Below are 19,110 nucleotides of genomic sequence, written 5' to 3' on the forward strand. Positions count from 1 at the left end.
CATTCTCAAAGCCTACGTCTACACGAGTATGTTCATTAAAGTCGACTTTTTAAAAGAACAGCAAATTAAATCCAACTTTATTTTCATTAAAAGTCTCATTTAATACAAAATAATAATTAAGTTTAGAAGTACTCATTCAAACTTGGTTAGTTAATTATTAGAGTAGGCGTCGCTTTCATTTTAAAAGTGCTTACATTACAGATGAACGGGTACGGTAAGTCTTACTTTTAATAACTTTTTTCACAGTATGCCCCGTGAAAAACGTGTATTAAAATAAATCCAATTTCACAGACAGTATATTTAAAAAAAAAATAAGTTAATAAAAGACACTTTAAGTTTAGAAAGGCTTCCTCAAGACTTCTATGTCAATACTTAATTATTCACGAGTAGGCGTGTCTCCCCAGAGGGCCCATGTTCCTTATTCAAAAAGTGCATGTAGACTGCGTTAAAGAGTGACCAAGTTGTGAGATTAAACAAAACTTACCCAAGATTCGGAATCAGCGAAAAGCCAAACTTGACTAGATCAAATCTCTTTTCCAGGACAAGGCTGGAGGAGCACATGGCGGCGACGGAGTCCTGTTTAATCCCCGCGGTGGAGTCGGTGGTGCCGGCTTGTATGTTCGCACCTGACCCGGGTTGCACGGAGGATTCGCCCGGCGCTGAGCTCAGCGACGCCGGAGACAACCAGAACGGGGAAGCCGAGGATCATTTAGACCTCACTAGCAAGGTGGCTTTCAGGCCTGACAGCTGATCTGAACGCTTCTTTGTGTACATGAGTTAATACAAGAGTTTATTTGATCAAATGCGTGGTTTTGAAACACAATTAACAAGTTTGAATTCAGTGCAAACGTTGCATGAGTGACACGTCGGCTGTGCGTGTGAACGCCAGCTGGCATTACATCAACAGTTCTGAGTGAGACCCCAGACTTATGTGCGTCTACGCGTTCTAACCTAAACTTGATTTTAATGGATGTAAAACTGCAAAATGTAAAAGTTTAGCTTCAAATAAGGGTTTTTAGGTGCCCCCTTAAGGCTTAAAAATATCAAACAAAGTTTATTTTAAATAAACACATGTATTCGTTTAAGAATTTTTTTTTTAAATTTATACATAAAGATGTTTCTTAGGTTTGTAATAATAAAAAATAATAAATTATATTATATTTCAATAAAACCGAAACTGGCAAAAATGGCTCAGAAAAGGGGCAGTTGTAATCGGCTGTCTAAAGCAATGAAATTAATTTTTGTGAACTTGAAAAGTGTGCTTGTGCTATCATTATTTTTGAATTATATTTTTTTATGGAATTTAATGACATTCATACACTTCTTCATGGAAGCTTTCTGCCAGGGAATAAAACATAAAAAGTATAATTGTGAGTTATAAACTCAGAATTGTGGGATACTGTATAAACTCACAATTCTGAGAAAAATCTGCTGGCAATTCTGACTTTTTATATCTCACAATTCTGAGAAATGAAATCTGAATTGTTAGATTAAAAGCAATTACCTTTTTAATTTTTATTGCATGGCAGAAACAAGCTTCCATAGTTCTTTCTTTTACACAAGTCTCCAAATTCCTTTTGGTGTCACTGTATATAGATATTAAATATATGAGATGCAAACCAATATTTTTGTATTTTAAATAAAGTTATATAGTTAAATGCGTTATCAGCAAATCCCTCTTTTTTTCTTAGAAGTTACTTTAATAATGCAATTATGTTATTTGTTGTCAGTTTGCACTGGTCAGCCCTACAGGAGAGCAGTATGACTGTTTACAAAAGCAGCTGCGAGAACGAATGGAGGAAGGATGCGGAGAAACCATCTATGTGGTTGGCATGGGGACAGGTAAGGTTGTGTTTTCCCAAATGTAAATGACCTATTTAGAATGCTGATAAATTCTTGGTGTCTCTGTCTCTCAGACGGTGGTGATTATGGTTTGGATGAGCGGGATATGGAAGCATCTGTCGCTACGGTGCAGTCTCTTTGCGAACAGGTTGAAGGTGACCTGATTCTGCTGAGAGAGAGGACAGAGACGGCGGGACACGTCCACGATTATCTCATCAGGCGCCGCGTAGGAGAGACAGACTTCTTGGAAGTCAGGTTAGAAGAGGTTTGCAAAGAACCTATATATATAAAAAGTTTTTTTTTTTCTTAAAGAAACTTTGTTCACAATTTTTGCCTCAGAGTGGCGGTCGTAGGTAATGTAGACGCTGGAAAAAGCACACTACTGGGCGTCCTAACCCATGGCGAGCTCGACAACGGTCGCGGATTCGCCCGTCAGAAGCTCTTCCGCCACAAACACGAGATGGAAAGCGGCCGGACCAGCAGCGTCGGCAATGACATCCTGGGTTTTGACCAGGAAGGCCAGGTGGTCAACAAACCGGACAATCACGGGGGGAGCCTTGACTGGACCAAGATCTGCGAGAGATCGTCAAAGGTCATCACATTTATCGACCTGGCGGGGCATGAGAAGTATCTGAAGACCACTGTATTCGGAATGACTGGCCACCTGCCAGACTTCTGCATGCTAATGGTGAGAAGGGGTAGGTGTGCCTCAAGGGTACATACTGGGCAGGTTAAGTTTTATGAACTTTGTCTTTTTCTTTGTCATGAAGGTGGGAAGTAATGCTGGAATCATTGGCATGACTAAAGAGCACCTCGGTCTCGCTCTGGCCCTCAACGTTCCTGTTTTTGTAGTCGTAACTAAGATAGACATGTGTCCCGCTAACATCTTACAAGGTAACGCAAATCTTTTATTTTACTCCAGGAGTTTTATCAACAGCATTTGTGGCATAATGTTGATTAGTGTAGACAATAATTTAATCTACTATTGCACCATCCAATGACAATATAACCAAGATATGGGTGAGTAGAATATATATATAGATTTAATATTTGACTGAATTGTGTTTTTTGCTTTCGTAAAAACTAGAAGCAGCCCCTTTCTGGTATCCTTGCACATTTCATGCAAAAATTATCATTTTTATGAAGTTGTAAGAATCCAGTATAACGAAGTTAAATAAAAAAATATAAATCTTATTTGAATCAAAAATATTCCACGAGTGCTGTCAAAAGTTGATGTAAAATATCAAACTAGCCAGCATTCGACCCTGACAAATCTGACAGTCGTATTTGTGTTTGTTTGTGCTGTAGAGACACTAAAGTTATTACAGAGGTTACTCAAATCACCAGGATGCAGAAAAATTCCAGTTTTGGTGCAAAACAAGGATGATGTCATCGTAACCGCCTCGAACTTCAGCTCAGAGAGGTAATTTTACCAAATTTTCACCTGTCAGCCAATAAAATGGAAGAATCTTTTTTTTTAACATTGGGCCACTAATCAACCACCAAGAATGAAATTAATATAAAAAAAACACTTTTATTATGTTACAAATGTTACAACTCCTGTGACTATATTTAAATTGATTACGTGAAAAAAAATCGAAAAAAAAGATTTTGGAAAAGTTAACAATTTTTTTTATTTTTCCCCCAAAGAATCTTCATATCAGTTTGAGAGTTATTAATGTCACCTGAAATAATACTGCATACTAAATCAAAGCATTATTTTTGTGGCTAGGATGTGTCCGATTTTCCAGATCTCGAATGTGACGGGTGAAAACATGGACTTGTTGAAAATGTTCCTGAACCTGCTGTCCCCCAGAACCTCATTTAAAGATGGCGAGCCCCCGGAGTTTCAGATTGATGACACGTATTCAGTTCCGGTATGCCATATACTGTCCTTGTCTTTCTCTCTACCTCTTCCCCAGTCGTTTTAACCACTTGTACTGTATGTTCCTCAGGGTGTAGGCACTGTAGTATCAGGGACTACTTTACGTGGATTAATACGGCTGAACGACACGTTACTCCTCGGTCCAGATCCTCTTGGCGTCTTCATCCCCATTGTCGTCAAATCCATCCACCGCAAACGCATGACTGTTAAAGAAGTGCGCGGTGGGCAGACGGCCTCGTTCGCCCTGAAGAAAATCAAGCGCTCGTCTATCAGGAAGGGAATGGTAATGGTGTCGCCCCGCCTCAACCCACAGGCATGCTGGGAGTTTGAGGCTGAGATTCTCGTACTCCACCATCCGACGACGATAGCGCCGAGATACCAAGCTATGGGTGAGTAGAAAAGACAAATATAACATTTTCGACTGAATTTTTGTTACCCCTCTTGAGGTGTCGTGGGCTAGTCGACGAAACACTGAGGACGGAAGGTGCCCACTTGAAGACCCTAGAGATGTTCCCTACTCCGCTCAATCCAGAGGGTTGTTATGGGGGACCGCACTGTGGTTGCAGCCGTTGTGTGTGCTGACGCGCAATACACTGTATTAACACCAGACAGAAGATTCACGTCACTAGATGGAAAGAAGCGTAAATGGATGGAGAAGCATAGGTTACTGTAAAGCTACGTCTTAGTTGGTGATTATCTTGGCGAAAGCCGAGTACAAATCAGCATGAAGTTTTAACATCTACTCTCGTGTAATGGAAATCACTCATGATGATAACAAATAGTTTTATTTTACATGTAATCTTAAACATTTAATAAAAAGATTGTTAAATAAAACATTTTTTTTATTCTATAAATTGAATGAACATTATTTTTTATATAATCTATATTAAATATTGAATAATCTTTTTCAAATATTTTTGTTTCTTGTAATATGAAATGTTTTAATGAAATATTTATAACAAAATTTAAATAAAAATATAAATAAAAAAGATTAAAAATAAGATACTTGGATTTTTAAAGCAGTAAATTATTTATTTAAAATTGTATTTATTTAAAAACCCAACGATCTCATTATTTATACTTTAGGCACCAGAAAAAGGTAACTAATTGTTCAATATTTTTTTAACTAATTTTAATTAATTTTACCCTTAAAAAAACTGAAAATGTAATTTGATCCCCCTTTTGCATATTTTTTTATAAATATTTATATATAAATCATTAATAATATTTATATATTTTGTCAGATACCATTTTTATTTCATTTTATTTTTATTTTATATTTTATTTCGATCAATATTATAAGTATAAATCTACTTTATTTTACCTTTATGAAATTGGGTATAAAAAATTATAATTGTTTAATACTTTTGAAATATATGTGAATTTAATGTTTGAATTTGGGGAAATAAGATTTTACATCACTTTTTTCATGAGTTTCTCTGTGTCATAGTTCACTGTGGCAGTATCAGACAGACCGCCACCATAATCAGCATGAACAAAAACTGTTTACGGACGGGGGACAAAGCCACCGTACACTTTCGTTTCATCAAAACCCCTGAGTACCTTCACACGGACCAGAGACTCGTCTTCAGGGAGGGCAGGACCAAGGCCGTGGGCACTATCACTAAGGTCAGAGGTCATACGCTCATGAAAAGAGTTTAAAAACAAAAAAATTCATTTTTAAAAAGAAAGTCAAGGACACATTTTATATGGAAGACTTCTTTCAGAATTGAGTTTATATCTGACAATTCAAATGTTTTAGCTCGCAATTTTAAGTTTGTATCTGACCTTTTTTTCTTAATTGCGAATTTATATCCCACAATTCTGACTTTTCTCACAATTGCGAGTTTATATATCACAATTCGGACTTTTCTTCTCAATTTGTTTTATTTTATTTTAGAATTGCGGGATATAAACGTGCAATTCTGAGAAATTCTGAAAAGTCAAAACTGTAAGAAAAGGTTGCAATTACTTTATTTTTTATTACGTGGCGGAAATAAGCTTCTGTACATATCACCCCAAAATCAAAATAAAATAAATTTTACATATATAATAAAACACACTGTGTTAAAACAACATACATTAATGACAATATACAACATAGATATAAATACTCTACACTTTAAACACTTTTATATTTTTATTTAAATATTGTTGAATTATTTTTAATCATATTCATAAAAAAAATGCATTACTTTTAATGGCAGTAGCAATACCATGAAAAAAAAAATCTTAGTGGTCCAAAAAAATAGGTTTCATATTCTTTGTGAAAATTATAATTCTTTCAATTCTTTTTATTTTGGTGTAAAATATGACGTTCTTGGCAGGTTCTTTGAGATTTATCCATCTGAATCGGTTTTACTGTATTGGCTGACATTATGAAATATGCATGATTGACGTCTCTACAGTAAATAAGGATTCGTTACCTTCCAGCATGAGTCATAAAAACTGGCGATGCATAATTTCCTTCTGAAACTCCTGTCTGTTTGTGCGTGTACGACAGCTGCTTCAAACCAAGCCTCTGGCCAAGATGCAGTCTACCAAGAAAACATTTTCACAGGTGGAAGGGTCTTCATCAGTCAGCGAGGAAGCTACACAGATGGAAGGAAGCCCTCAAATGGGACAACTGGTGAGAGAAACGTTATTGCATATACTGGCTTCATATCTCTTTTGATTTAAAGTTCCCTTCGGGCTGAGTAATATTCATCTCCAGACGTTAATGGATTCTTGCGGTCCCTTGAAATTTCTCGACCCTTTTTATCCCCAATACACCAAACCTCCCTTTTCTCTTTTTCCTCTTCTCCTCCGCCTTTGTGTTCAGCAGGGGATGACGAGACACTTTATAAAGGTGAAAACGGAGAGAATAAGTAAAAAAAAAATGCAGAGAAATAAATGTGAAGTGAAGGTAAAAGGGTTTTTAAGCCCTTTAAGGTCAAACTTTTCATTACATTTTCAGTAGTGTAAATCACAGAGGTATTAAGAGCAATACTTTCATGACTATAAAGGACATTAGTGTCTTAATGTAGTGCATTAGGCTGATTTATTTCCTGAACAGTATTTTAATGCAACAAATCACCTAACTCTTTCATTAGACTTAACGGTTAATCGTTTTTTTCCATTAACGGTCGCTGCAGACCAAATTCTGAGTTTGTTTCTATTTAAATGGTGTTCAAATAATGAAGTTGTCTTCATTCACCATTATTGAGATCTTAAAGTGACACCAGGTAACTTTTGCTCTCGGGGTCCACCTACAGTTGGGAAACAGTATTGTCCTCTACTACTATCGTAAACTCTGTCATCCTACATATGCACGTGAATGTGTTGACAACCATGATAGCCCTGAACACTGTAGGAGGAGGTCGCATGCAGTTGTTCTACTTGCGTCGTGTGTGAAATGTCTTTATCCCAGGTACAGTGGCATATATTTCAGCATGTCATATGAATATAATTTCATGGGTTTTATTTTTTTTCTAACGACAAATGATCGCGATGATCACGTTTACAAGCCAGTGTCATTATAGTAGCCTAGTCTATTGGTTACCGTTTTACTGAATCTATATGATACTTCAATGCAATCTTTGAGTGGTAGATAATAACCATATATCGTCAATATTATAATATCAAGCAACCATAAATAAATCTGCAAATTTTACAAATCGATTTGCAATATAGCTTGATGCAAGACAAATAAACAAATCACAGACATGTTAGGTATCCTAAAATATGATTTTGTACATCTTATATATTTACTTGCAAGAATGTAGCCCCTACCAAACTTGTACACGCCGTTTTGACATAGGCTTTCATTTGATTTTTTTCTTTGTACATGTTGAGTAGAGTACACTTTTTAGGTCAAACATTTGCTATTTGCATTTCATCGATTGCAAAGTTCAAATCAGAACGAGAATGCTAGCGATAGCTAACCATCAAAAATTAGAATATCGTTTACTAGCTACCAGATTGATAATTTGCTACTCTACTATCATTACTTGATTCATGAAGATAAACGGAGGATAAGATAGCTTCCGTAACATAGTCAGCCAGACAAAAACAAAACAAAGAGATAGTATGTAAGCAATATACTTACTAGTCCAGCAAGAAAACGCTGGCCCAATGTTGATCCTCGTTCTGCCTTTAACGCGATCACTTTCTCTTTTTCTCTTTTTGCTTTGCTCCGATAAAACCTTTGCTTTCTTGTTTTTCTGTGCCGCTTCGGCCATGACTATAACATTTGGCTCGCACGTCCGATTTTAAGGAAGTGGTGGAAGTGACGTATATGCCGTAAAGCAGTCGAATTTTGTAGTTCTCTTTGTTCGCCGGTTACTACCCGAAACCCGAAGTTTAAAAGTACGATTAAAAACGCTACAGACCCCGTCAGGCTATGGCAGACGTGTCATTCAACCTATTGTAAGTCGATGTACCATCACAAGAGACTTGGAAATATATTATGAAAGTTGAAAAGTTACCTAGTGTTACTTTAAATTAAAGGTTTATGAACATAATTGATTTAAATTTCCCACAAAGTCAATTAATTTTAGTCTTTAATTGCCATTAATTAAAAAATCTAAAGAAACTATCAACTAGCTGATAAACTGTTGAATTCAGGAAATAAATTAATTAAAAATGAGAAGGTCTGAGATTCATTGAATTTCAAAAAATGAAAGAGAATTGTGTCAAAATAAATAAAATGTAAGTTTCATTTGTTTTGCTAAGGAGAAAATTACCACACACAAAAAAAACAATTAATATGTATTGATTTATTTTATTTGATGACACGACTAACTTTAATGTGCTTTTAATACACAAATAAAATGTATTTATTGTTTGTTTTTCTAAGGAGAAAATTACTAAAAAAGAATTAAATATTTATTGATTTATTATTATTTTTTTCAATTTGATGACACATGATACACTTTTACAAAAAATTGCCAGTGAGAAATTCCCCCGATCTCTAGTAACCACCCATGAAAGAAGCATCTAAATATTTTTGTTTTGTGGTTTTTATAATCACATTCAGTTGAAAGTTGCTCAAAATCAATCCAAACTTTATTTGCCATTAACTTAAATGGGAAAAAAAAATAAAAAAATGAAAGAGAATTTTGTTAAATTTAGAAATTACTTGATTTTGGCAAACTGATAAAAGTCCAAAATTGTTATGGGGAACAAAATGTGTTTTTCAAACAACTTGGTATTTTGAAGTGAGCCTTCTATTTTCAATTTTAAAAAAACTATATGTGTATATATATATATGTGTGTGTGTGTTGCACGATACACCGGTACTAGAAAGGTATCGCGATACCCAGTTATTAAAATCAGTAGGCTATGATATGAAATTTTATTAGTACCGGTACTTTAAGAGTTACAGCACTCTAAATAATAAGAGCAGTATTTCTTTAATTTGCGTCGATGTGTGACAGCCGGAGTCAGGATGTGTGTGCAGAGCTCTGCTTCCACTGTTTTCATTCACTAAACAACGGAAGCAGAACAGTAAAATATATACACACAGCGAAACATGCATGCATGAGAAAATAAAGCGCGGGACGTGCTGGCAAGTATTCACGTAAACACAGTCGGGTGTGTCTTTATTGAATGTAAACCGTTTGTAAAAAAAAATCGTATGTGTTCCATTGGGTAGCCTACGTGCAGGTCTTAAAGGGGCGGTAAAATGCATTTTTTCAAAGGCTTGATTGTGTTTGTGGGGTGCACTGTAACATGTGTTCATGCTTGGGGTGCACTGTAACATGTGTTCATGCTTCGTTTTTTAAAAATTGCATTATTTTTCATATATTTTACCTTTATTCCACACTGCTCTGCCCATCCTTGTAAAAACGGTCTGATGGTTTCCTGGTTCTATGAAGCCAGTCCCTCAAAACTACGCAATGGGCTCAGATTGGTTAGCTGGCCCAGTGTGTTGTGATTCGCTAACCGACTAGTGCACGTTCTCCGGAAACGTCACGCCCCGTACCTTAACCGGTAGCCTAGTTTGTGCTTTGGTGTGTATTAGGCCGGTGACACACTGGCTGCGTGGTGTGAGCGTGGCGTTTCTGTTGCGTGTCAGCTGGGTGGCGGCTGATTCGTGTTTTCTGTGTCTTTGCACATCAGAATCGTGTCTGACGCGGCACTGCTGACACGGATCACCCCTGTTCAACATATGGGAGAGAGTTGTGGAAGCCCTATATTGCCTACTTCATGTTAAGCATAAATATAAAGCCTACTGATAAAGACACTGTCAGCAGTATTGACAGCAAAATAGACTACACAATATTTCATTCTGTATTGACAGGTGCAATATTTGAAAATTGATAATTATTTATTTATTTATTTTTTAAATTATATTTATATCTGAATTTATGTCAAAACCTAGACTTTCAACCATCAAAATGTAATTTATTAATATTTGTGTACAAAATAACATATAACATCTTTACCTATTCTATTTTGCCTGGAAACCCTTCCAACACGCTTGCGTGTCGCGTGAAAAATAGGCGTCGGTTCTATTTCTAGCATGCACGCGTTTTCCGCCTGAGACGTGCGTCACGCAGGCAGTCTGCAAGCTCTAACCTGTTAACATGGTGGCCGAAATAAAAACGGACACGCCACGCAACTGAGACGCTTACGCCACGCAGCCAGTGTGTCACCGGCTTTATAAACAATGAAATGTTAGTGAAGATGATCGAGCAGAACCTGTTCAAGAACGGCTGTTAAACGGCGTTTCAGAAAGGTTTTTTTTTTTTTGTTCTCTCATTACTTTTTACATGCGCTGTTATTTAATTGTACTAATTATTATAGAATGACAAAAAAATAAGCTTCATAAACAAGAATTTCATATAATCGTTTTTAACAAATTATACTACAGTCCTCAAAGACTGTGGATCTATAGTGATCGTTTCTGACTGTATGGCACTGTTACTTTTGTATTTTTAGAACGATTGTAGACAAATATCTGTCGACAGAACTATTAACCCAAAACGAACACTAAACATCGGCTGCCAAATCAAACACAGGACCATGTTTAGCATGCCTGTAGATAAACAAGCATGTAGATAAACATAAAAGCTCTAATCAAAAAATAATTTACACTAGTTCCAAGTTCGCTGTTGAGATTAAAAAAAAAGTGTGTAACGTTAGGTGTTTGTCGGATAACGTTAAGTATGAATGAGCATTTAACAAACCAGCAGAGCCAAACAGCGTTGTCATTTGTTTACTTCCTTGCTACAACGTACAATTAACAATACGAACTATTACTGGAAAACACATCGACGAAAAATAAATCATACTTACAGGTTGTGGCCCGTAAACAACAGCTCCTGTTCTTAAAGTTGGAACTGCTCCATCTTTCAGCACAAGCCGATGTGCGAATCATGCATTGAGCTCGCAAAGATTGTGAAAGCTTTCCTCCGTAACATGTGCAGCACAGAGAGCGAGATTTGGGTAATAATTATGAGGGACCAAGTTAAAAATAAATTTTAACCATTGATCCCTAACTTCCTCGTCCCTAGGAAGGCTGAACAAAGTGGACCTGCAACCGGGATAAAAATAACAGCAGCGTTTCGACGGCACTGCGACAACTCATCTCCAAAACAGTAATATAAAATAGCCTAGCCCCGCTTATTAAGTATTCTCGGAGGAGGGGTTCATGTAAATAATGGGATATGCTGACGTCAGCATATCCCATGGAATGTTGTGTAGTCCAAAAGAAATTGAATTTTTTAAAAGCAAATATCTCCCTTTGCTTTGAACTTTGAGCGCTGTAACTTTGCAGATGTTGTTTATGCTCAAACAGCAACATTACACACTAGCTAAAGTTAGAAAAGTGAAATCGTGTTTTACCACCCCTTTAAAGGGCCGGACCAGCAGCCTAATATTCTGTGTAATTAATGTTACAGTAATGAAACAACAGAAAATAGACAATCACCCAATGCTTGACAGAATAAATGTATCTATTTATTAAGAATCAGTCTATAGTTAATTTATAGAGTGAAAACTATTTTTTTCAGCTACAGTACTAGATCTATTTAACAGTAGCATTCAAAAAAGAAATGAAGCACTGTTTATTTTATTTGTCTCTCATAATATTTTTCATATTGTTTGTAATTTGATTTTTGCTTTTTTTTTAATAACAAAGATACATTTAAATTAAATATCTATAGGTTATTGTAATTATAAAATTGCATTTAAAAAATATTAAGATATAAGATTTTGGTCATCCCAACCTGTTCAGAATTGTGAAAGGTTAGCAAATGTTAACATGATTGTTAATAATGTCAATGTTGCAAACATCTTTTTAAGAAGGTACACTCTGGCACTGGCACTGGAGAGAATGGTCAAAAAGCAGGGAAGGAACACATTTTTTTTTTTTTAAACAATGAATTGTAAGTTCTGTCATATTTTTCAGTTACTTTTACTGTTTTCTTTTTTTTTTTTTATGGTATCGAGGTATTTTAGTCTGGTATGGTATCGAAGTCATAATTTTGGTATCGTGACAACACTAGTGTGTTATATGATTAGAATGTTGTCTCGGTTTTAAAATAAAGCATAGCAATGATATTTGAGAGTATTTTTCTCCCTTTTCAGGAAAGTATTGAAAAAGTATCGAAATCGCAATTCTTGACTTGGTATCGGTATCTAAACAATAATTTTGGTATCGTGACAACACTACTTCACAATAAGGTTTTAGTTCAATACTTTAGTTAACATGAACTAACAATGAACAATACTTCTACAGCATTAATGGTCTTCTCGAAGAACCTAATATTTTTAAAGTGAGATATTAAAAATGAACTTTAATGACTAATTAAAAAAACATCGAAAAATCAACTATTGACCAGTGAAAAACTCACTTTACCTCTAGAAACCAACCTAAATAACTTGGTTTTCATCATCTCTTTCAGTCTGGTGGAAGTGGTCGACGACGCGGCGGACATCGGCACAAAGGCAAATCATCACTGAGCAGCGGCACTGGACCGACAACTACAGCTACTGGAGTGAGCGGCAACTGAGGTTCCTCCATCTCCCACCACTGCTACTGGTCATCTGACTTCAACATTTTAAGTGAACACCAGAGGGCAGTAAAGCCTTTATTTTCCTTTTTTTGTTTGCTCTCACTAAACCTCCTTAATTAGAAACGTTCATCTCCACTGACACAATCGTGCCAAAACCCTGACTGACAAGCAGCTGTTGTGTTCCTCGTCCACACGCTCTTTTTTTTCTTTCTCACCCTTATCAAACCCTTTTACTTAATATTCAGTCAGCCATTGGAGTCTTAACATCCTGTAATAAACATCCCGAAATCCCGGATTTTGTAGCCGGAATGTTTCCCCGAGGACCCAATTAAGGAGCCTACGACTGAATCCCTGTTTGTGTTCAGCGATTTTGCTATTTTCATGTCATTTTCCTCCTTCAATTGAATTTGGCAAATGCTAACGGAGATGAAAGGGAGAAATCTGTTCTGCTTGTCAATCTCTCATGCCCCCTCATCCTCTTCTGATTTTAATGAGCGTTGTAGCTGCTGAGACGCACACATTCACGGCAGATAAAACCGGTCCCTCTCGGAGCATCACAAATTAGGTGGCTTTCTGCTCTCCCATGTTGCTTTTTCATTTCGTGACCCAGCATTACTTTCAAAAGGTCTCACCTTTTCAACGAAGAACGTTTTTTCAGCAAAGAACAGGGAGCTAACTGAGACGACATGTGGCATTTAATTTGGATTTCTGTTTTCACTTTCTTATTAAACCATTTTTTCTGTCTGTTCTTATTTATTCTAGACTCTTTTTCGGATTAATTTACCTGTGCGAGGCACTTTTGAGTAGCGAGAGTAAACCTTGAATAAATTCAAATAAAATGAACAAACGTTTACTAATTCACACACAAACGACAATTTGGTCATTTACTTACCACCATGTCATGTTATTCCGAATCAGCATGACTTTCTTTTTTCGGTGGAAGAGTTGTTGTTTTCCATGCAATTACAATTAATGTTTTTATTTTATCGGTCACTTTTTCTGTAATTTGACGGATCAAATGTAAAGAATTTACTTTGTCGACATCACAAAAGTACCATAAAAGTGGTTCATAATAAACTTGTGCGCTATATTTCAAGTCTTCTCATGTCATACGATAGCTTTGTGCGGGAAACAAAACTAAATTTAACTTTTTTATTTATATTCTTCCCCTACTGTTAATCGTAAGCAAATCAAGTCAGTAATGACGTTTCTTTTGCATCAAAAAAGTACTATAAAAGAGATCCATAATATTTGTGAGCTATATTTCAAGTCTTCTCAATTCGTGTGATAGCTTTGTGCGGGAAACAAAACTAAATTTAACTGGTTATTTATTGATATTCTTCCCCTACTTTTAATAATTATTAACTAATCAAGCCATTGAGTAAGTAATGACGGGTTTTTTTGCATCACAAAAGTACTATAAAAGTGGTCCAAAATACTTATATTTCAAGAAATATGATAGCTTTGTGCAAGAAACAAACCGAAATTTAATTTGTTTTTTTTTTACTGATATTCTTCCCCTACTGTTAATCATTGTAAGCAAATTGAGCCAGTAAGTAAATAAACGTTTTTTTTTTTTTGGCATCTTAAAAGTACCATAAAAGTAGTCCATAATTTTTGTGCGCTATATTGTGTCTTGTCAATTTGTATTATAGCTTTTTGCAGGAAACAAAACTATTTAAGTTGTTATTTATTGATATACGTCCCCTACTTTTTAATCTTTGTAAGCGAATGAATCATTCAGATGGTTTTGTGACTCAAAAGAATTATTTGTATACAACTTCAATTTTGGTCTATTTCTTGCACAAAGCTACAAAATGGCTACAAAGATTAACCACAAAAGTCATATGGACCACATTTATGGTGATTTTGAAGCTTGAAAACTATGGTTCCCAGTTTAATTGTGCAAACTCATGCAGGTTTGGAAAGACTTTAGGGTGAGTAAATGACCAAATTTTCACCTTTGGGTGACCTATACCTTTTAAATATGAACCTTAAATGCCGTTAATATAAAGTAGTGCATGATAAGATACCAGACCAACAGAGTTCAACACCGAAAACTTGAATCTATCGTTTCATAATGTCCATTGCCATTTTAATGGACAAAAGAAAAATACAATGCCCACACAACTGAACATCAATAGCTTTCATTTACATAGTTTTCATGAGCCCAATGCGGCATTCACAGAAGGCATCGTTCAAGGCAGTTCTGGTTCTCGTTCTTGGGTTTGATCTGCTGTTCTTATCGTTTGAATCAATAAAGCTGAACCACAAGGTCTGTACTATCAGGAAGATCTTTAGACATTTATTTTAGTTTTATCCGAGGCAGCCAAGTAGATTTGAACCTTACACGCCAAATAGTTTTTTTTTACACATGATCTCTACAAGTTCACTCAAGAGAACGGCTCATGAAGACCACATGCAAGCCTTCAAGTTATGCAAAATAGATTTTGTTCTGAAACCTGATGGATATTATTATTATTATTATTATTTATTTTTTGTGGTTCTTTTTTTCTCCCCTCAAGGTTGGTACGTGATATGATTTTCAGACGAAAATAGTCTGAAGTTTTAAAACATTCGATGCATTGGTTATGATTTTTAAGGTATTTTCTCCCGGATTCAATCCCCTTTTAGTGCATGATTTAGTTTTTCTGCATAAAAATATGCATGTACATTATGTACAAATAAAAATAAAAAAACATAATTTTGTGTTGTAAATCCTTTTAAATAAAGTACGAAGTTATACAGAAACTCTTTTAAATGCAGTTATCAGTCATTTCCCTGTAATTTTTGACAAATCAAAAATGTAAAGATTTTACTTTAATTGTCTTTCATCTGTACTGTTATGTCTTTACTTTGTCTAATGTGAAACAACTCCTCTGAGAAACTATTGAACTGAATTATTTGTGAACATTTAGTTTATTTTCCCTCAGACACTCGTTTCTAATTTGTTATTCGCTCTTCTCTCCAACACGCTGAACAAATACGCCATAAAAGAATCAAATTAATTACTGTCCCCAGCCCCACTGCTGCGTAAAAAGATATGAAACGCTCTTTGCCAACAAAACTGAGGCATTTAGGTAATTTTGTCAAAACTCATTGAAGTGGCGGCATTAAAAAGCCAGCCGAACATCAAGACACATGGTCAAACCTAGTCCAGTGGTTCCTAATTTCTAACCCATTATGTCCCTTCTACACCAGAGCGGTCGGATGCCAGTTGTGTCGCTGAGATTCCAATAAACGTGTTATTCAAAAAGCCAATTCCAGTCTGCACCATGTGTCGCCTTGGCGTGTTCAAGTGTATTGAGGTTTTTGAAAAGGCATTAAACTCTTAAGATATTTTTTTTAATTCAATTTTAGGTTTCCCCTCTAGCTTTTACATTTTTAAAAACACTTGTGCATGTTAATGAAGTCTGTTTCCGTTTTTGGATCTGTTAAGGTCACTATAGAGTGCCCAGATAAATGCTGAGGTATACGGCTGATCAAGTACTGGAGGTGTTGATGGACTCCGAGTCCGATCAGTCATTATTTGATCAATCTGATTGGGACGAAGTAGTCAGGGAGAGAGATGCACATGTTGTGTCACAGAAAGTTCTAGTCATGGACTTGCCGCAGATAGATCGTTCACCCGTCGATCTGGACGAAGACAAAGTTCACCTGTGTGTCGAAGAGTGGACAGTGACAATTCAGACTGTGATATTTCGGACAGTGAGTGGATGCATTCAAGGCCAAGATCTCATTCGTCGTTCCCAGGTGCCAGAACAAATAGAAGTTAGACAAGAAAAGAAAATATCTGAGAAAGTGTTCTATCTTTATGCACATGTAATGCTCAATGTTGGATAATTAATGTAACACTATAATATTTGTGTGTGAGTGTGCATGCATTTATGTGTGGCTGTGTGCTTAAATATGTGAGTGTGTAATGGCCAAATTGTTTCTCTCTTTGTGCACATTTACCACATTGTAATATGGATTTGTATATATATGCGTGTGTGTGTATCTATGTGTGTTTATTGAAAGTAATTCCAATTCCAACATGGTGCTGCTGGTGACCAAACAAGGGCCACTGTGAACCATTCAGCTGAAGATGCTGAACCTGATGATTCTGAGTGGCATGAAATTCAGAACAACCTGTAGACTTTACGTAGTTGTTCATTTCTTATGTACTGATTCAGATAATTGTTGATCAGACCAACCTATATGCAGATCAGTGTATTCAGGCTATGGATGACACTTCACAACATGCTAGATGTCATGCATGGAAGCCTGTCACAGTTTCAGAAATGAAAACTTTCATGGGGCTCCTTTTTCTCACTTGTATCATTCATAAGCCTGAACTTGATATGTACTAGTGTACAGATGACATGTTAGCTACCCCATACTTCAACAAGGTCATGCCTCACAACAGGTTTGATTTCATATGGAGATTTCTTCACTTCAATGATAATACAACAAGGCCAGACAATTGTACTGACAGGCTGTACAAAAGCCTAGCTTTCAGGGTGGATAATCCCCAGAAACCCATCAAATATGGAGTAAAATCCTACATCTTGTGGGATTCTGATACAGGGTACTGTTTTTAACATGAAGCCCTACTGTGGGGAAAGCGCTGCCCTGGTAGACACGGTTGTCTCTCTTCCTGATCACCTAGTAGGTCATGGCTACAGATTGTTTATGGACAACTTATACAACTCTGTACGACTGTGTGAGAGCCTACTTGATATGAAAACCCATGTCTGTGGTACAATTAGGAAAAACAGAGGTGAACCGCCGGTCATTCGAGATGTCAGAAATGCTGACCTTAGGATTGGGGAAACAATCATGCGTCACAATGAAAATGTGATGGTCTTGGCATGGAGAGACAAATAAACAGTCAAAATGGTTACAACATTCCATCAGAACAACATGGAACGTGTTGAGGTATGGCAGAGAGGCCACCAAGAAAAAGCAAAAACCAGCATGCATTGTGGAATACAATCATGAAATTAATGGGCGTTGACAAACTAGACCAAAACATTGTGTACTACCCTTGTATCAGGAGTCACACAAGTGGACGAAGAAATTTGTCATGTATCTGTTTAACATCAGATTGTTCAACACTTTTGTTATTTACAAAGCGAAAAACCTACAGGGTAATTGTAACACTTTTATGTGAGTTTTTGATTTATTTGTGTGAGCATGGACGGGCACGATTCTCTGTAGATTACTTAGGAAAATCATGGGTGATGTAGTTTTTCAACAGGAATTAAATTTTAAAGCAGGATTATTTAAAACATAAGTTGAAATGATGCAGACTGATGGATTGACGAAAGCATATACCATCGATTAACAACCTCATTGTTAAAAATCAATTTTCCTATGAAGAAAATGAATGTGATTTTTACATCCCAAACCCAACTGTTGAGCTCTATACCTACCCTTGAAGTAAAGTCTAGGCAGCATGAAGTCATCGAAGGGTAATTCATATAGGGCCAAAAGAGCTGAAGACATCTTTAGGCATTGCTAACATTTAGCAAACACTTAACTTCATATTAGACATAGTTTAACTGTTTGTTTAAGGTGAGCTCTTCAGCAGTGGTAGTTACAAAATACACATATGACCCAGAGGGGGATGCATATGGAGAACACTGGGGTGTCCAGCCCGCAGGGTGGAATATTTCAACCCCAGGGGTGGCAAGTTGGCTTGCCAAGGGAAAGACACATGCTCAGAGAGGCTTACAGTGGAAATACACATGTGTATGCCCAGAGGGGGGACCATGCACACGGAGGCACCTAGCCAATGCGCAGGCAATAGACACTGGCGTCGATGTCAGCAGTGCTGGAGGAACTCAGGGCTTGTCGGGGAAGCTCACCTGAGGAAATAACGCACGTATCCAGTCTGTGGAGTCGAATAGCGAGCAAGCGAAGACACCTGAGCGGGTCCTAGTACAGGCTGGTTGAAGCGAGTACACAGGCTCCACTCGGAGATTGTAGAATCTGACGAATGTGTAGGGTGTCGCCCAGCCTACAGCTCTGCAGATGTCTGTTAGCGAGCCGCCATGCACTAGAGCCCAAGAGGAAGCCACACTATGGTGGAGTGGGCTGTCACACCAAGGGGGCATGGTCGACCTTGCTGCTGGTAAGCCAAGCAATGGTGTCCACATCCCAATGAGACAACCAATGCTTGGAGAAGCCTTTCCCTTCAGCGTCCCATCATAACAAAGAGCTGGTCTGAGGTCCTGAAACACTGCGCTATGTCTACGTAGGCAGGAGCGCATATTAAACAGAGCAGTGCCAAGGCTGGGTCTGCCTCCTCCAAGGGCAGCGCTTGCAGGTTCACCACCTGGGTGGGAACCTTGGGCACATATTCAGGCCGGGGTCTCAGGAGCACATGAGAGTAAG

At 36.9% G+C, this 19,110-nt stretch overlaps 1 protein-coding gene across 2 annotated transcripts; it reads left to right on the forward strand.

Annotated features, from left to right (window-relative positions):
- Window positions 1-362: 362 nt before the first annotated feature.
- On the forward strand, window positions 363-15,480 carry gtpbp1l (GTP binding protein 1, like). Of its 2 annotated transcripts, XR_013203330.1 has the most exons (12): window positions 363-727; window positions 1,731-1,842; window positions 1,917-2,097; window positions 2,182-2,530; window positions 2,613-2,736; window positions 3,151-3,265; window positions 3,575-3,719; window positions 3,798-4,116; window positions 5,178-5,356; window positions 6,231-6,356; window positions 12,619-14,143; window positions 14,540-15,480. XR_013203330.1 is itself a non-coding variant. In XM_077226230.1 (11 exons), the coding sequence occupies exons 1-11, from the start codon at window positions 560-562 to the stop codon at window positions 12,724-12,726; spliced, it is 1,926 nt and encodes a 641-aa protein (XP_077082345.1). In that variant the 5' UTR covers window positions 363-559; the 3' UTR covers window positions 12,727-15,480. The 2 variants fall into 2 exon arrangements, 1 of the variants encoding a protein (XP_077082345.1); XM_077226230.1 differs by having other exon boundaries at window positions 12,619-15,480.
- The last annotated feature ends 3,630 nt before the right edge of the window (window positions 15,481-19,110 follow it).

This window comes from Siphateles boraxobius, unplaced genomic scaffold (genome assembly GCF_051911475.1).
Source record: "Siphateles boraxobius isolate OS27281-9 unplaced genomic scaffold, OSU_SipBor_1 13, whole genome shotgun sequence".
Taxonomy (NCBI): Eukaryota; Metazoa; Chordata; class Actinopteri; order Cypriniformes; family Leuciscidae; genus Siphateles; species Siphateles boraxobius.